This window comes from Drosophila suzukii, chromosome 3 (assembly GCF_043229965.1).
Source record: "Drosophila suzukii chromosome 3, CBGP_Dsuzu_IsoJpt1.0, whole genome shotgun sequence".
Lineage (NCBI taxonomy): Eukaryota > Metazoa > Arthropoda > Insecta > Diptera > Drosophilidae > Drosophila > Drosophila suzukii.
This window is the reverse complement of record NC_092082.1, coordinates 62,994,631-63,017,428: the sequence shown is the minus strand read 5'-3', so window position 1 is coordinate 63,017,428 and position 22,798 is coordinate 62,994,631. Positions and strand designations below refer to the sequence as shown.

The following is a 22,798-nucleotide window of genomic DNA, read 5'->3' as shown; positions in this document are numbered from 1 at the left end:
TTAGTGTATTTAATGAGAAAATATATCTAAACGCTTGAAATCTTTTTAAAATTGATTTGAGTTTATGGGAATATGGGATTTTTTAGTAGAAGTTGAGACTGTTTTACAGTCTGGTAACACTGGGCTTATGTTTTTTTCAGGCGAGCGGTTCGGACGTATCTCCGTTGTCCGCTGTGGTTTTTTAACGGCCGCGGAAGTGCATTCCTAGTTGTTCTCGCAAATTCTTTGTGTTGCCTCCGTTTCACAAAAAGGGAGTAAAAAGTGTGGCGGCAGAATAAGGGGAAATGTCGAAACGCCATTAACACCTATTTATTTCGCTATTTCCCCAATTGTGTCCGTGTTTGTGTGTAGGCTAAGTGCAAGTGTGCGAAACTGCAATGCGAATCCGTATCGAGTTTTCTTGATTTCCCAACCAGCAGAGGAAAAACCGTGCAACTGCAACCAAAAGTGCAGCAGCACTTGTATGGATAAACGGACCTACCTGTCTAATAGGTGAGTTTCCAACCAGATCGACGAGTCGAAAACCGGCACTCCAATTGGAGAACGAGAATAGGGCATTGGTACACCAGCACTTAAGTTGGAATTAAAAGCAGAAATTCAAGCCAGACACACGCATACCAGCACACTTACGCCCACACCCTTGGATCTGTGTACCTACACGGGTCTCCAGCTGAGTTGTTGCTGCCTTCACAGCTGTATTTTGTTCTGATAACGGCACCAGTAGTATGGAGATGACAGCTGTCCCTGTCTCCCCACTCGTTCTATCCCCTTCTGACGCACTACTGTTATGTCAGGGCAAGCGAACACAGACTTTGTTATTGTTTTGGGGTGCGAAGGACCACCCAGAGTATCCGTGCTGTAGTACTACGCAGTTCATAATGCCCCTATATGGACAGTAAAATTCCAATATCCCTCATAGTCAAGAGTCAAACTAAAAGGTTTGACAAGCAAACGAGGAAATCGCACAATATCTATTGTATTCCAACCTACCCACATGTGTTCTTCCCAACAAAATGTAAATCTACTCACTAGCCCGCTCCCTGGAACACAAAATATGTATGGTAAACATTTGGTAATTAACGATGTGCAGCGTACAACCAAGAATTCGGCGTTAATCAATACATACAATATTTTGATTGGTCAATTCTAAACCAGCCAAATTCGAAAAAGCTTATTCGTGTAAGACTTTATTTTGATATTTGCGGGCCAGCTGCCTTATAGCACTGACTAATGCCCTCTCACATGTCAGAGGGAGCCTCTCCCATGATGCTTAATATTTTGTGTAGCGTACGCTACCTCTGCTATTTTGATTGTGGCTGGCATGTACCGTCGAAAAGGTCAGACGTGCGTTGATCTATGGTGCGGTAAAGAGGGTCAATACTAAATAATGTCACAACAAGTGAAACTAGGATGGGATTGGTGAAGTTATGAAAATGATACTGCCAACATAACAGTACTTAACCAATGAAATGAGTCAATTTCCCAAGTAGATTTCCTATTTATCTGTCCAGTTTTGTTATCAGCTTGTTCGTTTAAATGTAGTTCACGTTTCCGTTCTGAGCTTGATTTCTTCTTCTTATTCTTATATTGTCTAAAGTCGACGAATAATTACTGCTGTCATGCGCTCTCATATTAAAGCGAGTCAGCGAAATGTTAGGTTATCTGAACCTAATGTTAAGCACCTAATATGTTAAATATCGATTAGGCACCAAAAGTTCTGAAATAAAATGTCGATCAATAATTAAACAGCTTTTAAACCTTTATAAGAGCTTCCCGCATTTAGGGTACATGTCAGCAACATAAAAAGTTTTAGATAGTATAGTGTGTAATGCTGACGAAGCATTCGGTAACTCCTGCAGTGCAATGTCACCAAAACTTTATGTCATACTTTTTATCAATCTTATATGTATGTTCTCCAGCTTTGTACAACTTGTCATACAGACCCACACAATTTCCGAGATAAACCAGCCTATACATAGGGTACTAAAGCACTCGATTGTTATTGTTTGAGTTACTGATAAGCGAGTACAGATTAAATAGCACAAACGAATCGTTCTTTCTCGAAGTAAGTAAAATATAAAAATCGGTACACTTTGCAAAATGCGAATTACTTTGTCAATGCTATCTTTTTAATTGTTATGTTCGTTTAGCACATTCTGAATTCCATTTTATCCCAACAGATCGCTTGCGTGTTAGCAGTTTGTAAATAATTGGCTGTAACTATAAATAAAAAACCAAAGGGGCAGTTTGTAGTTTGCAATTTTACAAACATTTGTTATCCCACTCGAGTCTAATACAATTTGTGTGGCGTTTCATAAAAGTAACTCCCCTGGGAAATGGTTTTAATCGTCGTTCATAAATATAATATTACTGGTTTCCGTTTCTTTTAAGCCCCCATTTGTAGAGACGTTCGTTAGTATTATACGTATTTATTTAATTAACTTTGCGTTTATATATAGAAACCCATTTTCTGAGGGGACGGGGACTCCTCGTGTGTTGTTCCCCGATGGGTGGTACTTGTGTTCACATCATTCCTTTTATGATTGATTTGCTCGCACAAGTGGGAGATGAATAAATATTTATTTTATAAGTATTTTGGTTGATTCTTGCTGTTTTTTTTTTATAAACATGTTTAATTTTAATGAGTATGTAATATGAAAAAGTTAATTACTTCTTGGCACCAAAGAGTGAAATGAGTAGAGCATCCTATAAATGGGTTGTGCAATTACCTGTACTGTGAACGGGTGCCAAATTTAATGATCTAAATATAAAAACTTTTAGAATACATAATTTCAAATTTGAAAAGTTCACGAATTAAGTTCCTAACCAGACCTGCCACCTCTAATAACTTATTTTCAACAAATGCAATTAAACAGTCGGCCAAAACAATTAAACCAAAATTCGAATAATAATGTTTATAATGGATTACCTTTATTGCTGACTGCAAAAATTCTCAATGTCAAAGAGCTAATATATAATATTTAAGCTTGGCATTTACTACTTGCTACTTTTGTACCTACTTAAAAGCAATGGAAAGAAATACTTAATCTTAATATTTACCTCGCCATTAGCAGAACTTAAGGGGTTCTCCTTCGCCAATGTCAAGATATAAAGCCAGGAAATGCGACTTAAACAAGCTTGCAACTGCAAATGTGGACAAGGTCCGAGGTTATTTTAATGATATGCTTCAACCAGCAGCCGGTTATTGCAGTTCGGTCAAGACTACTCGACCGATTCAAGGCGAAGGTCACCGGCTGCACGCAACTCGAGCGGGGAGAACTCGTTTTCCAAGCGGTTCGAAATCGGAACCCAGCTTCCCCTGCCCGCTTTTTATGTCTCCGAGTCTGGGGCGATTCTAAAACAGATTTTTGCGGGCTTAGGTGCCGTCGTTCGTCGTAACCTTGAGGCGTTTGGTTGCTCATACGCCGAGTGGGACGGGCTTTGTTGAAGCGAGTTCTGCTTTCTGGCATTCAAATGTGTGCGACTCTCTAATTAGCAACAAAAAATTTGCTTTGTTAGTCAGCTAACTAAACCCTGAACACTTCTCTATTTATGCATATTTTTCTGGCATATACATATGGCGGTATATGGTTGGAGTGTGAAATACGGTGATCCATTGTTAGCGGTATAGTTTGAAGAACTTTGGTACCTACTAAATGTAGGAGAACATGTTTGTTCTCATTCTCTTTGACCAATTACCAAGCAATTGTTTATAGCTAGTGAATGAGCAACCATAAAGTTTACGATCCGAACATGAATTGAATACGGAACCTGTTTGGTTCAGGTTAAGTGAACTATGATTCAGACTGCAACTTAAAAGTGGTTCAAGAAGTATTTTTATGGTTTTTACCGCTGCTATCTTTTTACTGATCTTTGTCTTACATATTCATTTTGAATGTTTTTTCCCTACCGACCCTTAAAACTGCAATGAAGAGTTCGTTGAACTCATTTTGGCTGGCTCTTACTGCATTGTATTTTTGGTCTTCCCATTCCACTGAACGGCAAACAATATAAACCAGTTTCTTTTTACATTTGCGCAGTTTTCCTGGTTTTTCAGTTCGGTGAGCTATGAACACGAATCGAGGAATTTATGTACAATGTACATTGTACATACACACAAGCTATAACTCTTGCGAAAAACTTCTGAGAATGTGCCATTTTTTGTGACCGATAAGCTGGTAACAAAGAGAAACTGAATTGACAATTTGGACAATGAAATCAGAAATTTATGGTTTATTGCAAACTCGTGCCCTGCTTTTATTAGCATGTGCCATAATTATTTAAATATATGGGAGCTATACACATACATTTTTTGATCCATAAAAACTTTTTAAAAATAATCAACCCTTAAAATATAAGTTAAATTTGTTTATGACACAATAATTAAATTCATGATAAGCTTATCGTAATTACTGACAGATAAAATTCATTGCGATTATTTTTTTCAATAAAATGAATCATAAGCATTACAGACTTCTAGACTAGGTTTTCAAAATGTTTTTTTGAAAGTGTATTATACTCATAATATACTAATGTCCTAAATAATTATTCATCATTTTCAACTTTACTTGGAAACTCCTAATATTGTGCCATCGTTTACAGGTTACTTTGCGATCAATGAACCATAAACCTTTACGTCTCTGACTTTTCAGAGTTTTCATTGACAAATTAACGTTTCCATGTTAATGACAAAAACCATCAGGTCATAGATTTGAAAATGTCTCCGCCAAGTTCATTGAGTCACCTCATTTCCCAGTCCCCTCTGCCTTGTCCGTCCCATTTTCATTATCGACACCTCTCAGCAAGTAATTAAGAGTTGAAAAGCTTACGTAAATTGCAAAAGTCACAAAGGGCGAACATTAAACGGAAAGAGAATGGAGCGTCGTAACTCAGATTTATTGTGAGGAGTAACTACCATTCCCCGACTACGCTTCCTCCTCCACTCATACCCTTCTGTCTGAGATTTTAAATACAGTTGCATATCTTTAGGTATAACTACCCCACGGGGATTTTTTTTAACTAAATCCTAATAAGAGGGTTTTAAAACTATCCTGAAAAATACCATCGGTTTGCATTATTTTCGTAATATAACTGTGTATAAATACATTATTTGGATCCCAAATATCAATTATTCTTTGGTTTCTTACATTGCAAATTTCGAAGTATTTAATATTTTATAATGTATATATTTTTATAATTATTTATTCCAAACCAAGTCCTACATATTCGAGTTTAATCTTTTAAAGTTCCACTGTATTCCTAATTGAAACCTGTTTTCTGCTCTTAGTGCCGACAAAGCCGACGACGTTGACGGAGACGACGGCCAGTCGAGATGACGCAGACCAAACAGCCAGCAGGGGGGTCGTCCACCTCGGCCACAGATTTTCTGGCCCCCGTCACCTCCACGAGTTCATCCAAATTCACTCCCTGCTCCGCCTCCGCACACGATGTCTTGCTGAACAACTTCCAGCTGAAGAAGAAGAGCTACCGGGTCCTGCTCCATGGACAGCAATTGGTGTGGGAGCGCCTGCAGAAGATCAAGCAGCCGTCCCAAAACAACGAGACAAAGGCTCCTTTGCCGCCTGACCCGCCCTTTCAGCCTGGCGGGATCTCCTCCTATGGGCCACAAAGTCATGTGCTCCACCTGGACAATGTAATCAGCATAAGGAGCGGGGACACCAAGGCAAGCTCCCTTAAGCCTCCAACACCGCCCGGCTCCGAACGCAGTTCCAGTTGCAGTGGCGATGGTGCGCCAGGGAAGCCCACCAGTCAGTACCTGACCATTAACTATGCCATGAGGTTGACAAAATCCCAAACGGACTGCAATCGCTGGGAGTTGAGGAGACTCACCTTCTTCAACTCGGATCCCTACATAGTGCGGCAGTGGGATCAGGAGCTGCAAATCCGTCTCCAGAGCTCCTCGCCTGGTCGGATGCGAGTGCGTCGTCTTTTGGTTTTTATAAACCCCTACGGAGGTCGTAAAGCGGGAGCTCAGACCTACGAGCGCCATGTAAGGCCCATTTTCCAACTCGCTGGTGTGGATGCCACCTGCATCACCACTCAAAGGGCCAACCAAGTGAAGGACATACTGCTGAGCCACGACCTCGGAGTATACGACGCGGTTTGCTGCGTCGGAGGCGATGGAACCGTGGCGGAGGTGATCAACGGATTGATATTCCGGCAGATGCGGGATCTGAGATTAGACGAACAGCGCCCGCCTTACATTCCAAGGCCGGCTCTGCCAGTGGGCGTAATCCCCGCCGGCAGCACCGACACCATAGCATACAGTATGCATGGAACGGCGGATGTGAGAACAGCGGCCATCCATGTGATTCTGGGCCAGCACCGTGGCCTGGATGTGTGCAGTGTTAGCAATGGTCAGACCCTGCTCAGGTTTTGCGCCAGTGTCTTGAGCTACGGATACCTGGGCGATGTGGCCGCCCAAAGTGAGAACTACCGCTGGATGGGACCGCGGCGGTACGAGTACAGTGGCGTCAAGGCTTTTCTGAGTAATCGTGGCTACGACGCGGAGTTGAGGATGCTGGAAGAGCCAGATCTGCTGCTGACCACGCCCCTGGAAGAGGTACCGCAGAGTCCGGACAGCGTGTGCTCACTGGGTGAGTCGGTGCCCTCCGTTTGCTATGCCAATTGCCAGCGCTGCAGCTTCGCCAGCAGCATACAGGAGCAGCGATCTTCTCTGTTTATTCAGGAAGAATCCAAAGAGTCAGAACGGCTTCAGCGAGAGGAACTAGAGGACTCCCATCTAGCCCCTAGCGAGGCCGCTCTGCTCAGACCTCGTCCACGACCCGGAAACCTTCAATTGCCTATTGGCTCCGTTTCGTCGATGAGAAACCTCGGCAACGATCAGTGGAAGGTGGTGCGAGGCAATTTCTTCATGATCTGCGGAGCGAACATCACTTGCGCTTGCGCCAGGAGTCCGAATGGCATCTCCCGCTACAGTCACCTAGGCGACGGTTGCCTGGATCTGATTCTGGTCAAGAAGACCTCGCTGCTCAACAACGTGCGCTTCCTGCTGAACACGGCGGGCAGGAGCGGTGATATTGTGAGTACTTATTAGGTTTCAAAAATTAAAAAAAAAACATTAGGTTGGTTAAAAATTGAAAGAAGTATTTAATTTGCATTGAATACATGAGTACTTTTGACTTACATAAAAATGTTTTAAACGTATTTAAACATCCTAGTGAACAATCAAAATTGTATTATTCAAAATAACTTTGTTTATTAATTTATACCCCATTTCAGCGCAATCTGCCATTTGTAGAGGTCTATCGTACCAGGGAATTCCGGTTCAGAACGTTTTCTGCCGCCGGCGAGGAGGACTACAGTTTAGCAGGGTCTTGCCAGCCGATTTCTCCGCCTGGAGAGATGGCCAACACCAACACCTCAACAGAGTTTTCTAGCTGGAATTGTGATGGCGAAGTGGTTACCGACTTGGACATTACCATGAGGTGAGTTAATTGTAACTTTAAATTGCTTGGTTCACTCAATTATTGGCTTACATTTTACAGATCGCACTGTCAGCTCATCGACGTCTTCATGCGAGGGCCACATTCCTACAGCAAGCCCCTCAAGAGTGGTACCACGCCCACAACCCCGGCAAGCTCCAGCGATAATGTCTATTGCTGCTGCAAGGACTAGAAGCTTTAACCACATAGAATTAGCATTAATCATTGGCCGTGACAAGTAGCTCGTAGTTTTGCGTAGGGTATCCTTATTCGTATTCGTACCGTGTTAAAGAGCGGGTCTCCCCGTCATTGTTTTTAGCATAGCTCAATAAAGCAACTGATATTATCGACTGTATTATGGCATCTGAAAGATGCAAAAGCAAACCGAAACATTCCCCTCGGAAAACGTGCATTATTCACATACCTATATATTTACAAATTGTGTACTGGTATACTGGCAATAAAAAATGTGTATATGTCTATATATCTTCGAGTTTCTTTTTAAAAATTAATTTGAACTGAATTATAAGAGTATCGTGGGGTTTTCAACAAAATATATGAGATACATGTTTTTGAAGAACAGAGATTACATTTACTCCATTCTCTATTGCAACATGATGTCAAGCTAAAGGCATATAAAAAAGGATGCGCCATATGCTTGCTTCTGTCAAGTGAATTAAAATTTGAAATCATTTTGAGACCATCAAGTAAACCTCGATACGTTTTACAAAGAATTGCTCATGTATGTATTTTCAAAATTTTTAACGTTTTCCTGAGGTTTTTGAAGATTGTATTAAAAAATTATATAACTTGGTTGTTACGAGGTTTAGTTTACAATACTTTAGATTTTTGGAAACATTGCCCTTTAATAGCAAAAATCAAATTAAAATTCCTTAAGTCCAAAATTTAGTAACCCTTTTTCTGAGAGTTTCAAATAATTTATAAAGGCCCTCTTACCAACCTAGCAAAGAGGTTGTGAAAATCGAAGCCTCTGAAAAGTTTCAAGGTATTCTGGAACACCACTGAGTAAAATAAATAAATTACAAATATTTTCAATATTATTTAGGTTTAAACCCATTTGTGTTTTCGTTTTTCTTTAAAAAAGTATTTATCTTATTTGTATAATTAACAAAAGTATGCTCTATATCCCGAACGCCTATCTGGAAAGAGTAGAGTAGTTATTAGTTATTGCTAGTAAAAGATTATTTAAATCTGATTAAAAATGGCTTTATTTACAAAACAGTTCATTTTAATTAACAATAATTGTATATGTTTGGCTAGCTAAATTAATTAAATTAAAATAGGGTGACCAGCAATTACATTTTAAATTCATTTTCGAAATATTTGGTATTTTTCCTAAATGTCTCGTACAGTGGTGTTGGCCGGCACAGAAAGTCTGGCCACACTGCGCTCACTGAGGCTTTTATTTGTGCCCGTCATTCCCCGGTAGCGACAAACAACTTATCGTTTTGCCTTAACTCAGTCTCCTGACCGAATAAATTACCATGTTGAACAACTACAACTGCCTGGCACAGCCCCTATGGCAGAATGGACCAGCTCCCGGCGAGTTCTACAACTTCACGGGCGGGCAGGCGCCAATCCAGCAGCTGCCCCGTGAACTGACCACAGCGGGTCCCTATGGAACCAAGCACAGCACGTAGGAATCGGGAATGGAATCCTGCTTAAGCCTCAATTTATAACCTCTAACCTTATCCGCAGAGCTGCCATCACCACGGGCTCCTCCGTTTTGGGCATTCGCTACGACGGCGGCGTGATGCTCGCCGCCGATACCCTGGTCTCCTACGGATCTCTGGCGCGCTACCAGAACATCGAGCGCGTCTTCAAGATCAACAAGAACATCCTGCTGGGAGGCAGCGGGGACTTCGCCGACATCCAGTCCATCAAGCGCAGCATCGACCAGAAGATGATCGAGGACCAGTGCTGCGACGACAACATCGAGATGAAACCTAAGTCGCTGGCCAGCTGGATGACCCGAGTGCTCTACAACCGTCGCTCACGCATGAATCCCCTCTACATCGACGTGGTCGTGGGTGGCGTGGATACCGAGGGAACTCCCTACCTGGCCAACGTGGATCTCCGCGGACGTTCGCACGAGGACTATGTGGTGGCCACTGGCTTTGCCCGTCATCTGGCCATTCCACTGGTGCGCGAGAAGAAGCCCAAAGACAGGGACTTTACCGCCGTGGAGGCTTCCGAATTGGTATGTATTTATACCCGTTACTCGTAGAGTAAAAGGGGATGCTAGATTCGTCGGAAAGTATGTAACAGGCAGAAGAAAGCATTTCCGACCCCATAAAGTCTATATATTTTCTTGATCAGGATCACTATCCGAGTCGATCTAGCCATGTCCGTCTGTCCATATGAACGCTGAGATCTCGGAAACTATAAGAGCTAGGCTATTGGGATTTGGCATGCAGATTCTTGGGCTTCCCAAGTTTGTTTCAGCAGGGTGCCACGCCCACTATAACGCCCACAACCCGCCCAAACCTGTGACGCCCACAAATTGCTAGATAGATTGCGCATTTCAATCTCGATTTGCTGCTTGCATATCTTCATTTCCCTTTGGTTAAGCTGAGTGACGGGTATCTGATAGTCAAGGTACTCGATTATAGCGTTCTTCCTTGTTTTGAATTGCAATGGGTGAATTCATCTGGAGCATTATTTCAAACAAAAGTAATGGTTTAAGAACGGATAACTATTTATGCATTCAAATAAATCTTCGACTAAATTATATTAGCCGCATAATCAAAATATTTGTGACATTCATTTACAATGGTTTATAAATGTTTGATATGTATTTTTTGTTATTCAGGTTATAGTAGTCATTGTTTAGTTATTACTGAATGCTTAAAAAATAATAACGTCAATGCTAGATCAAGAATGTAGTTAGATGTAAAAACACATGAGCAAATTAAAAGCTATTGTATGTGTAATAATATTTTTAAGGCCTGTCAACCAAATACAATACAACAATTAAGTTCAAGCATAATTATTTATTAATACTACATGTAAAGCTAAGACTCAATCTTTGTGTGATGTCCAGTTATCGAATCATCTAACATATTTTCCCTTGATTTTAGATCCGCACGTGCATGGAGGTGTTGTTCTACCGCGACACCCGTAACATTTCCCAGTACACGGTGGGCGTGTGCAGCGCCAACGGATGCGGTGTTGAGGGTCCTTTCCAGGTTAATGAAAACTGGACGTTCGCCGAGACCATCAAGGGATACTAGAGTTTGCGATCCTAAATGAAAGTAGTTTAGGTTTAGCTCGGCGGTTTTGTATGCATTAAAATCAGTTCTTCAAGGATATGTGTCTACATGATTTATTAAAAATAAATGTGGCTAAATATACCATATTTTATTTTTTGGGAATTTTGCATGAATTGCGTTGAGACTATGAACATTTTCTCCCTTTTCAAAGATTGTAGAAATAATGTTACTGACAATAAGCTTCATCTTCAAGCTTTTTAAGATTTTAAATTTAGAAGCTTTTCCTCCCAAATTAAATCTTTCAGTTATGTATGTATATTATGTATTACGTTTTATTTAAAAGAATACATTTTTAACAGAAAAGAATAACCATGTTGATATCCAATTGCGAGTCCTTTCGTGGACGCATTTTGTTCGTTAGTGTAATATTTATTTTACTGCACTTTCCCCCCCAAAATTATTTAGTTTTCCAGATTGGTATAAAAACGGAATACCAATCTTATTTTGGTTACATAATTTAATTAAAATAATAATTTTGTCTAAACATATATTCAATTTGATCCAAAAGCGGAATTTTTAGAAGATAACTGCTTGGAATACGTGTCTTAAGTCGCCCATGCTTCTTCTATTCTCCTCCGATTCCAAATCGACCCTCCTTAGTTCAGCATGGTGTGCCTGTCGTATATGTGGCGTCTCTGCTCGCGCACCTGCCGCTTCCACTTGTCCTGCTGGTGGCCCACGCGATTAAGGACATTGGCTCTGGCGCTGAGCTCCTGGTTGTTTACGGCGGGCATGGGCGGCGTCGGCTCGTCCTGGTTAGAAAGGGGAAGAATTTGGAATTAGTCGGGATAATCTAAAATCTCGATCGAAATGTGGTTAGTGGTGAGTGTCCCTTCGGACGGGTGGTGTGGTTAAAAACTAAAAAATGAAACAAAGGGGGTTGTGGAAATTAAAATCTATTCAAAAGTGTGGTGCTTCTTTATTGCCAACTAGTTGAGCCGTGTCGGCGTCAACATCGTCTGCTTCATCAACTTCGCCTTGGGCTGTAACTAGGAGGCTATATTGAATGCCCTTGTATCTAGAACGCTTGTTATGTACATCTTCGTTGGTGTGCTCCTGGTAGTTCGCCTTCACTCGTTTGTTCAGCAACGGGTCCAAGCACATCAGGAAGAGCATGTATATCACTAAAATGGAGATGATCCAAATCACAATGATGACCACGACCTAGAAATGTGAGGGACTGGGTTAGGTACGGAAAGCTTTAGAACATAAGTTTGCGCAACCTTGATCAGTGTCGTATTTCTCGCCACATGAGAGCATTTGCACTCGGCGCAGATGGGCAATTCCTTGCCATTGGCATCCAAACGCGGCAGCAGGGCACCAGCACAGACGCTAAAATGGTAATGTTTAAATAAGATAAGAGAAATTTAAAACCTACTAAAATAAGGGTACGGCAAGCTTATTTTGTGAAATCACGACTTACATAAATTGATTTATTAAATGTTTATTTTTTATGCTTTTAATAAGTTAATTTCGCATTTGTAAAAATTAATATATTTAGTTGGTAACAAAAATTAAAAACGAGAAATAAAAAATTGTATTTTTAGTTGTGTTTTGTCTATTTTGCATTTAGTTTGGTTGTTTTAAAACTTTCAGTGAGATTCTCAACATTTAAAATAAGATAATCGAAAAATAAATATATGTCAACTTCGAAAAAGTTAAAAATGTATTAAATAATAAATCATTAAAAGGAAGAAGGTCCAACTGGGGTAAACAGAAAGAGGTTCCTTTTCCATAAATTTGATGAAATAGATGAAGATGCTTAATAGGTGAAAATAAAACTTTAATGAAGGATCGGACTTAGCTTCGTGAAGATATTAAGATGATTTTTAAGGCCTTGCTACTATTAGTATGAACGCTGGTGCAGTAGCACTTACCACTCGGTAGATGGCGTTGTTGAACTGCTGGAATTGGAAGAGCTCTGGCCGGGAGCATTGGCCACCGTCTTGGCGATGACCTTGGGCGGAGGCGCCACAGCGGGTGGCGGAGTGTCCCCTGCTTGCTTGGCAGGTGCTGCTGGAGCCGCTGCAGCCGCTGGAGCGCTCAGCTGGCTGGCATTGTTGTTGCTGCCAATCACTGGCGACGATTGCGCTGCAGTCTCAGCCTTTGTTGATTTTTGGGACGCATTAGTGGACCAGTCATGTGATCTGGCTTATTGGGGGACTCACCCATGTCACGCCAACCAAATAACATATCGCCAGTAGCACAGCGTAGACGAACAGACGCGTGTGTGCCATTAATTTTTCTTTGATTTCAATTTTCCTCACTTTTCTTCCTTTTTATTTGGAGAACATAATCTCTGCAAATGTGCAGTGTGACCGCTTTGCAAAGTAAATAATAGTTCACGGAACTAGTTATTTCCGGTGATGAATTTCTCGTATTTAATTTTAACGGTACTCCAATAAAAAAATTAAATGTTGCTACTGTTGTAAGATTAACCGAAAATCCATATAACTATGTCCTGCATTTTTTGGGAGGCCAAAAATATTTAATTAGCTTAAACGGTCCATATAAACATTTTAACTCTGGAATTTTTTTTGATTTTTTAAATTTTTAGTTTATTAACATGATTAATTTAATTAATAGTCAATATTGGGCCTCTTGCCATATCTTACAGGGACAAATGTTAGGACGATAATTTTTTTGTACTGTTACTTAAAGGGAATGTAATTTGATTTTCAGTATTTTTAAGGAGAGTTGGTTTAATTGGTTCCTTAACAGATGGTCACACCACCCCTGTCACCAAAAACTGAATTGTTTGCGTGTTCAACGCGAATTTTAATCGTGATTGCCGGCACAGCTTGGCTGACTTAAATACCCAGGACGGGATAAGATAACTAGGGCAGGACGAGATGCAGCACGGACTACTCCTCGCGGGACTTGCGCTGGTCAGCAGCCTTTCCAGCGGTGCCGGTAAGTTTCGACCCTAGGGAAACTCGCGTCTATGTGGGCTTCTGTGATTGGCCACGCCACTCTTTTCGACCCTTCAGTGTCCACAATCGCCATCATTAACATTTATCTGCATCCTTATCTTCCCCACTCCGGAAACAGCCACGGACTCCAACGTGGTCACCTGCGGCTCCATCCTGAAGCTCCTCAACTCGGATTACTCCTTCCGCCTGCACTCCCATGACGTAAAGTACGGATCCGGATCCGGCCAGCAGTCGGTGACGGGAGTGGAGCAGAAGGAGGACGTAAACAGCCACTGGGTGGTCAAGGCCCAGACCGGCGAGCTGTGCGAACGGGGCGAGCCAATCGCCTGCGGATCCACCGTGCGACTAGAGCATCTGACCACCAAGAAGAACCTCCACTCGCATCACTTTTCGTCACCGCTCTCTGGCGAGCAGGAGGTTTCCGCCTACGGAACCGACGGCCTCGGGGACACCGGCGACCACTGGGAGGTGGTCTGCTCCAACGACAGCTGGATGCGGAGTGCCCACATTAGACTGCGCCACATCGACACCGGCATGTACCTGGGCATGTCCGGACGCTCCTACGGCAGACCCATCTCCGGCCAAATGGAGATCGTGGGCGTGCACAAGCAGCAGCACGGAACGCGCTGGACCACGGCGGAGGGCCTCTTCATCGTGCCCAAGGAGAAGAGTTCCACGCACGAGGAGTACGCCCACTCGGAGCTGTAGTGGAGATAAGGCACCTCGACTGCTCTGTACTACTATTAGTTCTTTAACTTATAATTTAGTTGAATTTGTATGTGAAGCCATTGCATGGCGAGTTCATTTTATATAAGACCCTCAAGGCAAACCAACAAATTAAAATTATTTAAATTCAGGGAAATTCGGAAATATTTATTTTAACAACGGTTATATATGATACTTGTCAGAAACAACTTTTGGTTGGGTTTATTTAATTTGCGTTCCGTATCTTATGTTCGTTTTATGGTCGTTGGTTTTCTGGGCTTCAGACAAGATTTTAAAGATATGTTGGGGGCGTATCATAACTCCGTTTTTAACGCAAATTAGCAATTTTCCTAAGCACATTTTTAATGTTTAATGCGGAGTCTTGAGTAATGAAAGCAAACATCCATTTACTTGCCAGTCTTTTTGAAAGTTAATGTAAGCAATTGTCGATTGCCCCGACTAAGACATACCCGTTGGTCAGCTAGGGGGGCGGAAGGGATATTAAAATAAGCAAGCGGCAAATAGACTTTTTCCGAAATCGCAGGTCGTTACTTTTTAACCAATGGTTCGATTTCACCATTTAGATCATCAATTATGGCATCAAACTGCAAGTGCCACAGTTTTGGACTGCTGAATGCTGCTGAAATGGAATGCGCAACAATCTCCAGCAAATTGCTTTTTACGATCACGCATGGCGAAAAAGTTGAATCCCTGGATTAAGTTAAACCAGTTGGCAAGATCAGTTGACCTGAGCAGGTACTTCGCTAATTTCCATCCCGGAAAATGTTGCTTTGCTACTGATCCAGTGATTAAGCTGGGATTATAGTTAACTTAAGGAGCCCGATTAGACTTGATCCACGATAAGCGCCAGGAGACTTCGGGCCCGTGGCGCAACAAGAAAACCGCATTTCCGCAGATCATGATTAATCTGAGGATTAAAACTCGGGGCCCATTTGGAAATTGTGTTAACCGTTTCCGTTTCTTGAAAAAGGATGATGTGAGAGGAAGGGAATATAATCAATGGGATTCTATTGAAAAGTGGTATTTTCGAAAGTCATCTGGGTAAATGTAAAAATCCTTGTCACCAGCAAAAACCAGAAAAGCTTAGTGACGAATGATTGTAACGTACTGAATAAAATAAACATGAGACGGCTGAAAGTAAAAATTTAAAACTAAAAAAAATGCTTAAAATTAAATTCGGTCGTGAAGATTTAACTTGGACACCGTTTGTAGATCTTCCTTTCTAAATAAGTGTATATCTGTGATTCAGACAGAAAAACAAGCCATAACACAAGATAAAATTTAAACATTTTAAAATGTAGTTGTAAAACAAAAATTTTGTAAATTGGTTAAAGCTTCCGAGATTATAGTTGGCTAGATCGACTCGGATGGTGATCCTGATCAAGAATTAATATATAACCGCGAATGCAATATATTCTTTGATATACGAGTAACAGGTAAAAAAATACCAAATTGTGAACTGTTTGATTTTTTGGGTTCTGGAATCATTTTAGAGGTTGAGCTTGAGAGTTGAGAGATTTGTTGCTCCAAAAATCGTATCTGTTTCTTCAATCGATTTTAAATATACCCCTTTTAAACGATCCAATCTTCCAATTTATTTAGTTGAATGCTTACAAATTCTTCGTTACGAAAATGATCATCTTAAAAAGCACAAATTATTTTTTACCGTTCCCATCATTGGTCAGCTTTTACTGTGTCTTTGGAAGGATACTTCCTTATAACATTTTTATTAAATTTCCTTAGGCGATATGTGGCTTACATAAACTAAGAACTCCTTCTCCGTGCTTAAAAGGTTAAAAGTGTGTGCGTAGTTGGCCAATATCTTGGAACTCTCATCCAAATCTTATTGCATGACCATATTGGAGCACTTTAGCTTGGAGCTCAGGGAACTACTCGTGCAGATGCATTCCGCGAATCCCCCCTTTCGCTTGCATTGTTTTTGTTTTTATGCATGAAACAATGGAGCTTATCCCGACCATATAAGCTATGTAAATACATTTTGCCATTGCGCCCCCTCCCAATATCGTCACGTCCATTATCTGCTCGTCTGTTTTGTGTTTCTTTTGTTTAGGGCATTGTCAACGCTTTGTCTGCTCATCCTCCTGCTCATCCTCCTGGCCATATCCTCGTCGTCCTCTCCATCCGCGCAACCCGAACTGATTGTGAGCCCAGTAAGGTCAAAATGTTACCAGACCCAACACAGCACAGCCCACACAGTCATTTATGGATTCTCATAATCGGGTTGTCCTTGTAACCATTTTTAACAAACAAGAAATGGAAACAAGGATACTGGGGGGGGGGGGGGTTCTTCTGATGCGCGGTGTTGCCATAGCAGGAAATGTTGGAAAGATCCCCCACCTTCAATAACAGACCGTTAAAGCAATATTGCTGTTAACTCTGATTAAATATATTTTCAGTCACCCGGCGGCAAGATCTTCGTAACGTCATCCACTCAGGATCTCATCCAGCGTTAGCCGTTGCACCCGATGAAGCAGACTTTTTGGTTTTTTGATATTGGTCTACGGTGATTTCGTCAAACGTTTCTTATTATCCCGAAATCTACTGCTACGTAAAACTGGCTGATATCGTCGATATTATGGCGATGACCCCGCACCGATCTTGTCATCAGGAACGAAAAAGTGCTAGGAAACAATGAGCATCGAAAAACGATTCAACGAAAAATAAAACCATTAAACCATAAAACCATAAAATAAAGACCTTGTTAAATAATTCTTCTACAGGAAGTGGTTTTTATTACATAGAAAACTTGTTTCTTTTCTAGGACTCGCTCAATTAAAGTCATTGTATACGTTTAATAATATCGACATTATTGTCACAAGCTGTGGCAACATAAAATTTAATTTCTCGTCAATTATCTCTTACAGGTGTTCGAAATTTCCGTTCTGTGCGTTTATTGATTTACGTTTAACGCGGTAACGCCGCATAACACTCTTCGCATAACAGACACATACAACCATGTATGTTCGTTCACCTCTTCGTAACGCCCCCTGCTCGGTGTTCTATTGTTGAGCAGTGGCATATCCTTATTTCATTGTATCCTTTTTGTATTGTGTTTCCTGTGCGACAATTGATAAGCAGAACTCATCGCCAGGAGGAATAATTATAGGGTGGGGCTACACAACCAAAAATATCCTTTAGTTTGTATAGCCCTTAGCGAGTGCTACTCATACGTTTAATTTCATGTATCAAAACTATTAGTTCTCTAATAATTAACAATTAGTGCGGTTAAATAACCAAAAATATGTAAATTGTAAGTCGAATGGCTGAAGCTTAGGGTGTAAATGTTTTATTAGATGTTACTTTTTCTATCCTTGTATACATAGTTGCACATGTCGTACATAATCGTACCGGTATATACTTTATATATGGAATAAAATTCTCGCCTCCGTTAGCCAATATCGATTCCTGTTTATCGTGGGCAGGCAACCTTTAAAAGCGTTAAAAACTGAGTGAAGGACTTTCTCCCTGAGTGACTGACAGATTGACACAAATGGTTGAATGTTTCAATGTTTGTTTGATTGCTCGATGGTGTGTGTAATGCCCATGTGGGAGCATGGCCCTACGCCTTTTCCGCACTCCGGCAATCGCAAAGTGCTAAAGGAAATTATCTGCATACTTACGGGCGCACCTTGTGCTACGTTGTGGCCTAGGCTATTGCATAAAATCTTTTCAATGTAGCCCAAAAAAGGATTCTAAACCCAATTTTAAATGAAGATACAATTATTTAAAAAAAAACCACCTAACTTTGCAACGTTTTTCTAAGAATATATTAAATAAATCGGATATTAACTTTTGTTCAACTTGGAGAAAGAATTTAAAAACTATGTGACCAAGGCAGAGTTATATTTAATCCCTTTTAAAATTATGGGAACTACAGTTTATATATGTATACGTATAAGATTTGTATAAAAATACAGTAATATAAATACAGTCGTTCGATTAAAAAATAATTTTATTCGAAATTCTGTAATTGTAAAAATAGCTGTCTCCAAGACAATATGATAAAAACCAGAAAGAACGCTATAGTCGACGGCCTCGAGTATTAGATACCCATTACTCAGTTAAAGCGAGTGCACACTACGCCAAATACGCCACATAGTTTTAATTCTTTATTTGCTTAAAACTTTTAAATAAATAGTCTGATTTGAAATATTTTTGGTATACGTATACATGAGTATTAATAACTCTAGGTTACAGCCAAGAAGACCAAAGAAGGATGATGGTAGTTCCTGGTAAAGTTGGACGATCACGAAAAGGAAGTCAAAATTATTTTAAGTAGATACGTTTTTTTTTTAAATATCAAGATCATTTTTTGGTATCTCTGTGCTTTTAATTATGTTTAGAGTTTTGCTTAAACAATAGACGAACATAACTAGTTCGACTCTGCTAGTAATCCAGATCAAGAACATATATTGTATAATTCCATCTTTTTCCTCATACATGTAACATACCCTTATACTCTACGAGTAACGGGTATAAAAACTCTGTGCATTAAAGGCAAAGAAATATTTTTTTAAGTTTACTGATTTATTAATTTTCTAATAATAAAAGCTCACTTATTAATTAATACATTAGTCACGACAGGATACTTTTTTTAGTTTAGGGGGAAAACATTTTGACTATCAGTTAAAGTATTAACGCCCTAAGCTTATAGGAGTCGTCAAGAAAGTACAAAAGTGTCTCACCTCAAACTTTTACTGATATCAAGTTTTGTAAAGAAAAGTACGAAAACTTATTTCTGCTGGCTCCCCCGATAAGATTAAAAACTGCAGCCAACGCTAAAAACAACGTCTGCTACCAATCTACATGGCAGTAATTTTTTAGAACTGACTAATGTGGTCGTGATATTGGGGCTGGAGCATTACTACTATGAGCACTAGAAAAATATTAGACCTAAACGATGATTGTTTATTTGAGATATTCCGACAAATCAAAGCTAACTGCGAACTGGACAATAAGTTACAGAAAAAAACTGTCGATTATTGGGATCTTATTAATTTCGTAATTAGCTGCTTGAGATTCGTCAAAGTGTTCAACCAGTGGAGCAGTATTCTTTACCATGAACTGCATATCGAGTTTGCATTGTTACAAGCTACTAAAGTCATTGAAATAGATTTTGAGAAGGTATACGACTCATTACCAAATGTTCCCAGAAGAGAACGAGAAATATATTGGGACTTGTGTTTTAACGCGATAAGGGAGAATAAAGACCTGGGTCGTCTAACATTGAACTATAAACCAACCCGATACTATCCCGAACACTTGGAAAGGTTCCAGGCCGTGGTAGATGCCATTAGACACAAGAACTCTCTTCGAATTCTTAAGGTTTATGTTGAAGGTGAGTTTGATATGCTTAGGGCCTACAACAAATGTGATCTGAGGACCTTGAGCTTACAGGCTATAGCTTCCAAAATGTGCCAGAGCTCGACCGGTTAAGGGAAGTGTATATAAATGCTAAAATGCAAGCAGATGATTTCGTAGAGCTGTGCCGTTCTAATCGGAATTTAGTCATTCTTGAATTCAAGAGCACCGAACTATATGGAAGGTTTTCGGATATTGTGCCATACTGTAATAAACTGGAATACTTGGAGTTAACGATGAAGACAGATGTGGATGCAACAGAGTATGCCACGCTGGCAAGTTTGCCCAAACTTCTGAAATTAAAACTTAGAGGAAACCATCGAGCGGGAACTTTGGTAAAGTGTTTTGAAGGTCTCGAAAAAAGTGTCCTAAAGTATTTAGAGGTTCCGGAAACTTTTCTTATTAAGCAAGAGACACAGGCGATTTCAAAAATTAACTCTTTATCCCGTATTTCGAGCGGTTTTAGTGATGGAGAGAGCATTGCGGTTTTGGCAAAATCTAAGAATCTAGAATCAGTCGATATATATGTTCGTCCAGGTCAAATAATTTTAATGGATCATTGGATAAACTTGTTTAAAAAGTCCGCCGTCAATATTATCGGCTGCAATTTTCATATTGCCTTAGCCGAGGAACTTGGGAGATTAAAAGTGTCTCTTAATGATAAAGATAATTTTGAGCCTTATCGTCATACAAAAACGCCATGTAATAAAAATGATGACGAAGACATGTCTAATCACATAACTCGCGTTGCCCAGCTGCCAAATATCGATAAGATCTATTTATCTGGAACATTTAAGGGCCATATGTTAAAAGCCGTATTTGAGGGACTAGCAAGTAGAGAGCCACACCTTCTTAAAAAGATAGATATCAGCCGTTGTTTGTCATTTTCCCCAGAACATGCGAATATTCTTGCTTCTATTCCATCCTTGACGAATATTGTTTGTAGGGCTTCCAATTTTAAAGATACAGTCGCATTGAAGGTCAAACAGCTCAATGCGATTAAGGAGATTGCAAGCCGAGTGGATCGAAATGAAACAGAATTGTGTAATATTTGTATAATCCATAGAAATAGTGCTGTTAAACTTATACTAGACTTCACCGACAAATTAATTCGATTTCCAATAATTGATCTAACGTATTGCGCTAGATTTTTCGAACCTCTAGCCTCCTTAAATAACTTGACAACTCTTTTGATTAAGGGCCACATCGGCGATCTTTCCTTAATAAATTTAATCAAGTTAATCCAAAACCTGAAGGAATTACAAATTAAAGTGGTCAGCCCTGAAGATCTTATAGAACTGGCCCGAGTACATAGTTTAAAAGTTTTGGAATGCGGCTTCTGCTCTTCCAGAAATATTGAATATCTGGTCGAGTTAAATTACCTCGAGTCCCTGACTATCACCGACCATCCAGAGGGATCCTTGACAACTCTTTTTAAATCCCTTGCCGCAAAGGAGGATCAAGTATTTCGAAGCCTCAGTATCCACAAAAGCCTTACTTCCGAAGAGATTTTCGAGCTTTCTGGAATACAAACCTTGGAACGATTTCAGCTGGGAAAACTGGCTGACAAAAGTTGGCAACAACCAACAAGCAATAAAAATATAAACCCTAGGGTCCACAGTAAAATTTCAGAACAAATATATAATACACCTTATTATTTTGAACTGTTAGCTAAATTGTCAAATATCAGGGAGCTATTTATTCACATTAATTATGCATCCCAGGCCGTCTACAAGCTGTTGAGGACTTTAATCTCGCGATCTCCTCAGAGAATGCGGCTACTCTCACTTCCATTTCACCAGATACATCTTGTATCCCAATTCAAGGAACTAAAGTTCTTAGAGTGCTCTGTGTATCATGTGGAAGATTTTCGGTCTCTATCTCCTTTACAAAACCTCGTAGAACTGCAGATACATAGTACTGAAGAAAATATAACATGGGCGCTTCTGAAGGAACTGAAAGTTTTAAGCAGTCTCCAAAACTTGCTTTTGGATGACACCCACTTGGAATTTTTAGATGTTGTGGAAGTAACAAAAATAAATTGGCTTACCACCTTACGACTTGGACTTGCCGACAAGCGATTTGTCCCTATGCTGGCACAGTTAACAAATCTGGAAGACTTGGAAATTACATCAACCCATTATGCAGAAAGAGACGAAAGCAACTTTGTTCTCTACTTTCTTGAATCAAGCCGGAAACTAAAATCCATTTATCTTTATAGATACTATAACTTGTTTACAAAAGACTACGTAAAAGTTATCTTGAATAGTATTAAGCTTTACAGGGACCCTACCATTCATCCAACACTAGAACTGCGCGGGATTTTTGAAATCGATTCCCTGAACCATGTAAGTTTACTAGTATATATTGTTGACTATTTTTAACTCATTATATATTAAAATCTAGTGGAGTTCCAATGACTATGACGACTACGATGATGCTTACCTGAACTTGGAATTAAGAAAGCCAAGATTTTGGGTGGAGCCCCGAAAAGTAAATTTTCCTTTGCGATAATATAAATGCAGCACTCATTTTTGGAGACATACATTTTTTTATATACTCATTACACATGGATTATAATAAACAAGAAAAATTATATAAATACGTCAACAGAAAGGTTAAGGTAAATTTATATTTTCTTGAGAATTATCCATTTTTTACTGGAGGGCCTTTTAACAAATAAATCGTTGATTTTACATTGGATGTTTTGTGTGTGAATGCAACCCAAAATTTGAATTGTTTTGATCGAACAATGTGCTCTATTCCTCTTCCAACATGAGTTTTTCAATTAGTACCTCAAGAATTCCTTGTACACGATATCTTGCAAGTGCAAAAAGCTAGACTTGTCAGCCTGAAAATAGCCAGGTGGTCAACGCTCAGCTCCACGAACCTCTTGAGCCCCCAACTCATTCCGCCCGTCTGCCTGTCTCTCTGTTGTCGTTTCCAGCTGTCGTTATCGCTGGCGTTGCGCATTCGCCCCGTTGCTCCCTGGTCCGCT

General features: G+C 40.2%; 4 protein-coding genes across 4 annotated transcripts; 3 read left to right on the top strand and 1 right to left on the bottom strand.

Moving 5' to 3' along the window:
• The first annotated feature begins 129 nt into the window (after window positions 1-129).
• On the top strand, window positions 130-7,945 carry Cerk (Ceramide kinase). The gene is made up of 4 exons (XM_036818920.3): window positions 130-492; window positions 5,288-7,063; window positions 7,264-7,469; window positions 7,530-7,945. The coding sequence occupies exons 2-4, from the start codon at window positions 5,333-5,335 to the stop codon at window positions 7,657-7,659; spliced, it is 2,067 nt and encodes a 688-aa protein (XP_036674815.3). The 5' UTR covers window positions 130-492; window positions 5,288-5,332; the 3' UTR covers window positions 7,660-7,945.
• A 924-nt stretch (window positions 7,946-8,869) lies between these two features.
• Window positions 8,870-10,840, top strand: Prosbeta7 (proteasome subunit beta type-4). The gene is made up of 3 exons (XM_017076342.4): window positions 8,870-9,123; window positions 9,186-9,687; window positions 10,568-10,840. Exons 1-3 carry the CDS (start codon window positions 8,972-8,974, stop codon window positions 10,718-10,720), a joined length of 807 nt encoding a protein of 268 aa, XP_016931831.1. The 5' UTR covers window positions 8,870-8,971; the 3' UTR covers window positions 10,721-10,840.
• A 358-nt stretch (window positions 10,841-11,198) lies between these two features.
• On the bottom strand, window positions 11,199-13,096 carry LOC108011239 (uncharacterized protein CG1161). Its single transcript, XM_017076343.4, has 5 exons — window positions 12,928-13,096; window positions 12,637-12,863; window positions 11,983-12,091; window positions 11,798-11,923; window positions 11,199-11,511 (listed from the first exon to the last, which is right to left on the bottom strand). The coding sequence occupies exons 1-5, from the start codon at window positions 12,994-12,996 to the stop codon at window positions 11,356-11,358; spliced, it is 687 nt and encodes a 228-aa protein (XP_016931832.4). The 5' UTR covers window positions 12,997-13,096; the 3' UTR covers window positions 11,199-11,355.
• Window positions 13,097-13,449: 353 nt separating this feature from the next.
• On the top strand, window positions 13,450-14,554 carry LOC108011240 (stromal cell-derived factor 2). The gene is made up of 2 exons (XM_017076344.4): window positions 13,450-13,672; window positions 13,811-14,554. The coding sequence occupies exons 1-2, from the start codon at window positions 13,612-13,614 to the stop codon at window positions 14,398-14,400; spliced, it is 651 nt and encodes a 216-aa protein (XP_016931833.3). The 5' UTR covers window positions 13,450-13,611; the 3' UTR covers window positions 14,401-14,554.
• Window positions 14,555-22,798: the final 8,244 nt, after the last annotated feature.

Coding starts and splice junctions, on each gene's coding strand:
- Cerk (XM_036818920.3), top strand. CDS start 5,333: ATGACGCAGACCAAACAGCCAGCAGGGGGGTCGTCCACCTCGGCCACA. Junction 7,064..7,263: donor CGGGCAGGAGCGGTGATATT/GTGAGTACTTAT, acceptor ACCCCATTTCAG/CGCAATCTGCCATTTGTAGA. Junction 7,470..7,529: donor GACTTGGACATTACCATGAG/GTGAGTTAATTG, acceptor TACATTTTACAG/ATCGCACTGTCAGCTCATCG.
- Prosbeta7 (XM_017076342.4), top strand. CDS start 8,972: ATGTTGAACAACTACAACTGCCTGGCACAGCCCCTATGGCAGAATGGA. Junction 9,124..9,185: donor TATGGAACCAAGCACAGCAC/GTAGGAATCGGG, acceptor CCTTATCCGCAG/AGCTGCCATCACCACGGGCT. Junction 9,688..10,567: donor CCGTGGAGGCTTCCGAATTG/GTATGTATTTAT, acceptor CCTTGATTTTAG/ATCCGCACGTGCATGGAGGT.
- LOC108011239 (XM_017076343.4), bottom strand. CDS start 12,996: ATGGCACACACGCGTCTGTTCGTCTACGCTGTGCTACTGGCGATATGT. Junction 12,864..12,927: donor ATTTGGTTGGCGTGACATGG/GTGAGTCCCCCA, acceptor AAATCAACAAAG/GCTGAGACTGCAGCGCAATC. Junction 11,512..11,797: donor AGGAGCACACCAACGAAGAT/GTACATAACAAG, acceptor CTTTCTAACCAG/GACGAGCCGACGCCGCCCAT.
- LOC108011240 (XM_017076344.4), top strand. CDS start 13,612: ATGCAGCACGGACTACTCCTCGCGGGACTTGCGCTGGTCAGCAGCCTT. Junction 13,673..13,810: donor CAGCCTTTCCAGCGGTGCCG/GTAAGTTTCGAC, acceptor CTCCGGAAACAG/CCACGGACTCCAACGTGGTC.